At 42.3% G+C, this 9,007-nt stretch overlaps 1 protein-coding gene and 1 non-coding gene across 2 annotated transcripts; both read left to right on the forward strand.

Annotated features, from left to right (window-relative positions):
- Positions 1-4,722: 4,722 nt before the first annotated feature.
- LOC125517795 lies at positions 4,723-4,882 on the forward strand. Its single transcript, XR_007287803.1, has one exon. It is a non-coding gene; the product is annotated as a U1 spliceosomal RNA (small nuclear RNA).
- A 1,559-nt stretch (positions 4,883-6,441) lies between these two features.
- LOC125514939 lies at positions 6,442-7,505 on the forward strand. Its single transcript, XM_048680312.1, has one exon. The coding sequence runs from the start codon at positions 6,573-6,575 to the stop codon at positions 7,164-7,166; it is 594 nt and encodes a 197-aa protein (XP_048536269.1). The 5' UTR covers positions 6,442-6,572; the 3' UTR covers positions 7,167-7,505.
- The last annotated feature ends 1,502 nt before the right edge of the window (positions 7,506-9,007 follow it).

Here is a 9,007-nt window from a genome sequence, read left to right on the forward strand (position 1 = left end):
TTGGACTCTAATTTGCATGATTTGAATGGAATTAACCCAGACTGGTGTTGTTTTCAGCAGAATTGACATGGTGTTATTTTTGTGCCAAAATTTATGGAGAATACTTTCAGAACATATAAAAAATATTGGCGAAGAGGACTACCAAGGGGGGGCACCCAGGAGCCACAAGCCCAGGAGTGCGCCCCCCAGGCTTGTGGGGCCCTGGAGCATCCGGCAACCCTAATTCCAACTCCATAATACCTATTCGCCAAGAGAAACAATGGAGAGAAATTTTTATTGCATTTTACAATACGGAGCCGTCGACACCTCATGTTCTTCATCAGGAGGGCTGATCTAGAGTCCATTCAGGGCACCGAAGAGGGGGGATTTAACGTCGTCATCATCATCAACCATCCTCCATCAACAATTCCATGTTGCTCATCACCGAGAGTGAATAATTCCTTCATAGGCTCGCTGGATGGTAATGGGTTGAATGAGATTTGTCATGTAATAGAGTCAATTTGTTAGGGCTTTAATCCCTAGTAACCACTATGTTCTGAGATTGATATTGCTATGATTTTGATATGCTTAATAATGCTTGTCACTAGTGTCTGAGTCCCATGATTTCAGATTTGAGCCCTTTATATTTTCATGAATATATTTGAGTTCTTGATACTATCTTGCAAGTTATATGCATCTATTACGTGTTATGATCTGCATACCCCAAGGTGACAATAATTGGGATTCTTTTCCGTGATTACCATAGTTTGTGGAGTTCATGTATTCACTATGTGCTAATGCTTTGTTTCAGTTCTCTATTAAAAAGATGCCTTAATATCCCTTAGATTTCCTTATAGACCCCACTGCCATGGGAGGGTAGGACAAAAGATGTCATGCAAGTTCTTATTATAAGCACGTATGACTATATACGGAATACATGCCTACATTACATTGATGAATTGGAGCTATTGTGTATCGCTCTAGGTTGTGACTGTTACATGATGAATGTCATCCAACACAAATATCATCACTGGTCCAATGCCTATGCTTTTCATATATTGATCTTTGCCAAGTTACTACCGTTGTTGCTGCTGTTACAATCACTACAAACTACTATTTTTACTGTTCCTGCTACTGCTGTTATTGTTACCACTGCTATCAAACTATCATACTACTGTGCTACTAAACACTTTGTTGCGGATATTTAGTTCTCTAGGTGTGGCTGAATTGATAACTCAATTGTTAATACTTGCAAATATTCTTTGGCTCTCCTTGTGTTGAATCAATAAATTTGGATGAAATATTACCCTCAAAGACTGTTGTGATCCCCTATACTTGTGGCTTATGAAGACCTTTTTCTGGCGCCATTGTTGGGGAGCATAGCTCTGTTTGTTGAGTCACTTGGAATTTATATCTGTTGATCATTGTGAGGAATCTGAAAGATACTAGAACCAAGATCATACCCTCTAAGATGAGAGGAGGTAAGGAAGTGTCATCGGACTCTGCACTTGATTCACCTTCTGTTTTGAGTAGGCTTGCGACACCACCACTTGTTACTCATTCAGATATGTCACAAGTAATTGATGATACTACTTCTGCTTTAAATGAAACTTGTGATGATGCTAGTATTTTGCTTCATGATACTGTGCCACTGGGTGAATTTCTTGATGAACAACTTGCTAAATCTAAAGAACTTGAAATTGCTGAAACTGATGAAAATTATGATTCTCCTATTATGCCTAGCTCTCCTACTAGAGTTGGAATACCTGAGAGTTATATTATTAACGGGGAGATAGCTAAAAAATTTCTTGCTTCTAATGATAGAGATGGTGTTAAGAAATTAATGAGTAGGCTTAAAGAAAAATCTATGACGGAGAAAATGAAATATGATACTAAATTTGCTACTTCTTCTATTTTTGTTACCGATAAGGATTATGAATTCTCCGTCGATCCTGAGTAAATTACTTTGGTTGAATCTAACCATTTTCATGGTTATGAAACTGAAACTGTTGTGACACACTTTACTAAATTAAATGATATAGTCATCCTATTTGCTCATGATGAAAAAAATCGCTATTACTATATTCTTAAGTTGTTTCATTTTCCATTAAAAGATGATGCTAAAAAGTGATTTAATACTCTTGCTCCTGGTTGTTTGCACAGTCCTCAGGATATATGATATATATTACTTCTCTAAAAAATATTTTTCTGCGTATAAGAAACAAGCTGCCTTATAGGAAATATTTAACTTTTTGCAAATTGAAAAGGAGAATCTCCCTCAAGCTTGGTTAAGGCTTCTCCAATTACTTAACGTTTTGCATGATCATCCTCTCAAGAAAAATTAAGTACTTGATATCTTTTATAATGGACTAATCGATGCTTCTAGGGACTAACTAGATAGTTGTGTTGTTGTTTTTCAGTGAACGAACTATTGGACAGATTGAAGAACTATTGAATAATATATTGAGAAATGATAATGATTGGACACTTCCTGAATTACCACCTAAGCGTAGGCTTGAGAGTTCAGTTTATATGGTTAATACGGTTCAGTTTATCCGGTTTTTCATAATTTTGGTTTTGGAGAAATGGAAACCAAAATAATCACACAAAATTTAGAAACCGAACCATATTCACCCAAATATATCGGTTTGGTTTGCTCGGTTAACTGAAAACCCGAAGTACATGCACCCATCAGTAGAAGTGTAAGAATTATTGAGTGGTGATTTGCATTGTATGGAATGCACAAAATAATCACAGGAGCTAGTAACCTTAATATTAGTCATAAACTGAGCTTGGAATCCTATAACTACTTGTTGGAAGAATACAACTATTGATTATGCTGCATGCAAACAATAGCAAAATAATCTAAGCAGATTAAATTATTCATGCTAGCATGGTGTTATTTATAGTAGTGCTACTTCGATCCAAAGATTAGAACCTCATAGCAATGGTCCAAGTACCTATGATCGACCGACTAGCCGGACAGCCGACACAACCAACAAGGATTGCCGGTGATTGCTGGCTCGCGGAAGCCGGCTGGACGATGAGTTGTTCGCCAAAGGCTGGAGAGGGGGCCGCCTGATGGTGTCACTGTTGACGGCTAGGTTTTCATACGAGGGAAGTGGGAGCATGGGGTGATTACATTAGTTATTCCTAAGTTACAACTGGGATGGGCCGATCAGCAAAACAACCCTGTATCAAACGGCCCTGTGTAACAATAACAACACACCAGATCGCAGGGGGAAAGGGGATCAAAGATGAGAATGAAGGAGGCAGGTAAGGAATACTTGGAGAGGAGGAAGGAGGTGAGATTGCAGTGGAAAGGTTCACATATAGAGTAGTTTACACATGCATGCCTCGCTCAGCCACAGGCGGGCTCTGTTAACTCTACACGCACGGGCCAGCTGGCCAGACCCACCCGTCAGGTTCCTTGTCACACTAAGCTAGAGATTAGGTATGACATTCTCCCCTCCTTAAGGTGCCTCTTCTTCCTCTTCCGACCAGAGCGCGGCGGCCGGGAATCACTTGCGGAGGACGTTGTAATCTTCCCATGTTGCTGGTGCCTTGTCTCCTGCTCCCCACTAGACCTTGATCTGCACCACCGGCTCGTCTCCGTGCTTCATCATGCGCCGAGCCCGACGACGATGCCGAGCCCTTGACGGTCTTGCGCGTCGCATCGACATCCACCTGGGTCAGATCGTTCTGCTTGGCAAGACCACACACCTCCTGTGAGATCTGTGTGTTGAACGTAGCTTGCATCTCGATCTGCTTGTCGTGGGCCGCCTTTTGCTCGTCCACCTTGGAGAGGAGGGACTCGAGCAGCTTGGTGATGTTGTTTCTCTCATCCATGGCGGGCAACACCTGTCGCGTGGTCGCCGAAGCTTTTAGGGCGTCGTCACCTCGCTCTGGAGAGATTGAACCCCGCGACGGATTTCGGGTGTGCTTGTCAGATCAGCTCACACCGGCACGGTGGATGTTACCGATCTACATCCAGCGCGGAGGAAAAAAATTTGGCGACGAAATTGGCTCTGATACCAATTGTAACACACCAAATCAAAGGGAAAGGGGATTGAGGATGAGAACGAAGGAGGCAGGTGAGAAATACTTGGAGAGGAGGAAGGAGGTGAGATTGCAGTGGAAAGGTTCAGGTACAAAGTAGTTTACACACGCATGCCTCACTCAGCCACAGGCAGCCTCTTTTAACTCCACACACGGGCCAGATGGCGGCCAGTTGGCCAGACCCACCCGTCAGGTTCCTTGTCACACTAAGCTAGAGATTAGGTGTGACACCCTGTTGCGCATACGTAAACAAGGTATTACACGAGGTGTCGTAGATATCGGTTTGTTCGGTCTATACGGTTTCTGGGCAATTCAAGCCGAACAAACACCAACGAACAACCATAGAGTTTCCCACCAAACCAAAAAGTGGACCACTAAATTAACCGGCAAACCGGTTAATACGGTTCGGTTCGGTTCTGTTTGGTTTTTCGGTTTAACAGTGCCCACCCCTACCTAAGGCAACTCCAAAGAAGAGAGGTATTCTATTCCTCAGTATGCAAGAGGCAAAGAAATCTATAAAAGAAACTGGTATTAAATCTAAAGATGTTAAGAATTTACCACCTATTGAAGAAATATATGGCTCGACACCCCGACACGGGTAGTAAAGATAAATTCTCTTTATATATTTGATGAAGGTGATATTTCTTATAATAAATCTGCTAGTCAATGCCTGGATGAATTTGATAACTTACCTGGACGGGGTTGATGACTGATTATGAAGAGTCGTGGTCTAGGCTAGTGGTCCACAGTGCATCTGATGGATGCGCTGGCTTACCATCTCCTCAAGTGGGAGAGTGGACGTCATAATTTATGATAGAGGGGGGACGCGTTCGCGCGGCCCCTATCAATTCTCGGATTAAAAACTTTAATCTTAATTTGCTACGTTGAACACTTAAATTTGAATTTGCTGGTCTTTCGAAAACAATCTTGTTTGTCAGTTTCAATGCAAGGTGGGCATATGGACGTGTGCCATGTGTTCACCCGTCCTCCTATGGTGCCGCGCACATTGTTCAGATTTCCTTGCTTGCCTTGGTGTATTATTGAGCAATATGTTTAGCTGAAAAAATGATGAATTACAAAAACAAACGAGGAAACAGAACAATCTATACAAAAAAAGTTGAACAAGACTGGCAACGTTAGTGAGTTCTCTTTTTCTATCCAAAACAGCCTTAAAGATACAGAACAGAACATGAGTCAAGCAACATCAGTAAGTTCCTGGGCTGGTACAGTAGTATTATTTCTTGAAGTGATCGGGAAATTAATCACAGGCGGAAATACACACAAAGGTAATGCACTGACATATACAGAAGACAAGAAGTAATTCATAATATTTACCTGCTCAGTAGCAGCGATTTCGAGGTTGAATAGAAAACAATGCCACAAGTGAGCAATTTCTGTTTGCATATGAATTATCTCATCAAGTTGTTGCCTTCCTGGACAGACTATCCAAAGAATCTCCCTGTGCAATCGGGCCTTTTACTGGAACCTGAAAAGAAAAACATTAGTGCAAACAGAGTTCAGCTGCGCAGTCCTATTCCCCATTACTTTGCTCCTCATTCGCCAACACAAAATATCAACCTGATTTCGCCAGCTTCCTGACAACAACAAACAACACTCTGCTAAAGGCCTAAAGCCTAAAGCACCTGACCAACGGTTTCAGCTGACTGACTGAAACCGGCCTCCTACAACATGCTTCATCAACCAAACTACGCAAAAGGGCAAAGAAGACATGAGACGGACAATTCTGAATTGCTTCCTGAACAGCAAACATACTCGAGACGCTACTTGCAGAGAAAGGATATGCTACACAACAGAACCCACCACCCCAAAAGGGACAAAGAAGACATGAGACGAACAATGCTGAATTGCTTCCCCAACAGCAAACATACTCGAGATACTACTTGCAGAGAAAGGATATGCTACAACACAGAACCCACAACCCCAAAAGGGACAAAGAAGACATGAGACAAACACTGCTGAATTGCTTCATCTTCATTGCAGAAGCAACACCTTTTGTTCCTCTACCATTTGCATCTCGATAGATTGGATCTTATTTGGAATAATCCCTCGATAGATACATTGAACAAATATCTTCATCTAAATTTGGGTTTTCAGTTTCCCGCATGATATTATCAAATGAAGCCTTCAAAAAATAAAAATAAATTCCACCGAGTCCAGCGTCGAGAATGATGTAGAGCCACCATAGCAAGACACCTTGCAATCAGCCCATATTCCCCAAGCACCACTAGACCATCACGTCCCACTGCTTTTTGCAAAGATGGGAAAAGCAGAGAACAGCATAAGGCAGGGAATCAAGTGATTGATTTCAACCGGGAATAACTTAGCCGGCGGGGTAAAGACCAACTGACTTTTGGCCACTACTCTCCAGCTATAAATAGACCACACCCGCATGCGTTAGGTGCCGTGCATCCATCAGGTTCCTTGTGTTTTTTCATGCATATGCTCGTTCTTCTTTTCGCTATTGCAAAGCCAAGAGTGCAACGCAACATCGCCCCTTTACCACGAAAACCGCCATGGCTAGAGGCTACGCAGGCCGGATCCAGGCCTTCTCCAAAGCCGCTCTTCTTGGTTTGGTCCTCTTATCCATGGTGACCTGGGTACCGCATGCGTGTTCTTGCCTGAGGGCCTTCCTCTTTGTGTCACTTCCTTCTGCTGCTTCAGCGATCGCCACACCCAAGTGCCTCTTCATCTTCTCCAACATCATCGTCCTCTTCCTCGCCACCGAGTCCAGGCTCTCGCGGAACGGTGCTCGATCCCCGAGCACTGGTGAGGATGACATAGATGCTGTGGTCCGTGAGCTTGTGGCTTTTACACATGCAATCAAAGAGACCCATGCTGCAGAAGAGATCGTCAAAGCAGAACAAGAAGTTAGTGTACGCATGACCACGCAGCAGCTAGATCAATGTGAAAAGGAAGAAGAGAGCGACGTCGCACTGGTTAACAATAATGTTGGTGATGACCTGCAAGAAGAGGTGATGAAGGAAGAAGACTGTGAGGAGTCAACGGAGCTGCCTACTGAGGAGCTGAATAGGAGAGTGGAAGACTTCATTGCAAGATTCAACATGGAGAGGCAGCTCGAGGCAAGGATGGTCGTGTGTTGCTGCTGAGGAAACTGGCTTAATCATGTTTGTCTTTGTGTAATTAAGGTATTTGCCAAAGCTGGTACTAGTACCTTATCAAGTCACCTGTGTTTGTGTAATTAAGGTATTTGCCAAAGTTGGTACTGGTACCTTATCAAGTCACTTGTGTTTGTGTAATTAAGGTATTTGCCAAAGATGGTACCAGTACCTTATCAAGTCACTTGTGTTTGTGTAATTAAGGTATTTGCCAAAGCCGGCACTGGTACCTTATCAAGTCAAATGTGCAGCAAGCTGAAATAACATGCTTGTGATGTATATTCCATGTTCGCTATTATGCAAGCAACAAAATTACATCTTCCTTTTTTATTTCCGACTTTCGATGCAGATCAGTGGTTGAGATTAGAACTTGCCTCTTCAGCTAAAGGGTAAGTTATCCTTTTAGCTGAAGAAGTGAGTTATCCTTCTAGTTTTTGATAAGTAAAGCTGGACAGATTACCCCTTTCAAGTACTTTTTTTGGGGGGGGGGGGGGGGGTGGGCGTGTCTCGACTGTTACCATGATCTTTATGTATTTGTGGAAATTGCCAGATTTGTATACCTCTACGAGTATCAACAAAAGTTCTTTATGGGAGGTAGTATGTTATATATAGCTATGAAATTTCAGGAACAAACTCAAATGAACCAGATAATATGAAATTTATAAGCCGCAAAATGAATAGTGGCAAAATCACTCGTGGTACATGATTCATATGATGTATATGTGATAGATCAATACGAAGGTAGCATCGTGTAAGCAGCACGCAACGAAGATTCTCTCGTGCCTACACCTGTCGGTAACGCGTAGCAAGTTAACCTATCATGTCGTGTCCGGATCATGGTAACAGTCGAGAGGGAACATTCGGTACTGCAGAATGGAGCACTGCTCTGCCTTTACCGTGTGATAATTTGATATGGAATCCGAGTACCTGGAGCTCTCCAGGCCATGAAACATGTGCATCACTCAGTGGGTTCCCTTGGCTTGCAAGAGTGTGTGGTTTCTGGCGATGGAAGAATAGATAAGAAGACGGAAAGATAAATATTCCCTGCGTGTCCACAACTTGTTGCCCACAGAGTGCATGCTCAAATGCATAAAGGCGTATATTCTTTGCCCTCTATAATTAAAGGCTTTTAGAATATTTTGGATGTTCATGGTCAAAGAATTAGGCCTCCTGCTTTCCCAGGGAATCGTGAAGGACGACTAAATATGATTCTTTCAGAAGAATCAATAATGGAAGGTGCCTCTGTGCGTAGCGTACTAAATACTGACGAAGATATCAGGGAAATTCAGGTCTTGACGCTTAAATAGCAGAGGAAGTTTTTCTTGACAAGAATCATAATGAGAGTTTGGCAAGGCGATACCAAAGTTAGACTGGCAGGAGAATAAGATACCATCAACTTTACTCTTCAGTCCCGAATATTATATATTTGCAGTAGATTACATATACCTCAGTTGCCATCTAACATCAGATTTCAAAGCGGATCAATCTTGCTGGCAGACTGTATCCCAGTACTCCATCCGTTCACAAATATAAGATGTTTTGGGCATTTCAATATGGACTACATACAGACTAAAATGAGTGAACAAACACACTACAACTTTTTTTTTGCGGGAAAACAAACACATTAAAACGTGTCTATATATATACATCGGACTCACAAAAAAGTTAAAACATCTTATATTTGTGAACAGAGGGAGTACCAATTATGGGGACAACGATAGTGGTGCACTGCCATTGCATCTTCGGACAAACTGTGGACAGTGAATCCTCTGAAGAAGGCTCTACTCAAATCCAAACATTAAAGAAGGTTCGTTGCTTCCTCGAGATGATTT

This window comes from Triticum urartu, chromosome 6 (assembly GCF_003073215.2).
Source record: "Triticum urartu cultivar G1812 chromosome 6, Tu2.1, whole genome shotgun sequence".
Classification (NCBI taxonomy): Eukaryota; Viridiplantae; Streptophyta; class Magnoliopsida; order Poales; family Poaceae; genus Triticum; species Triticum urartu.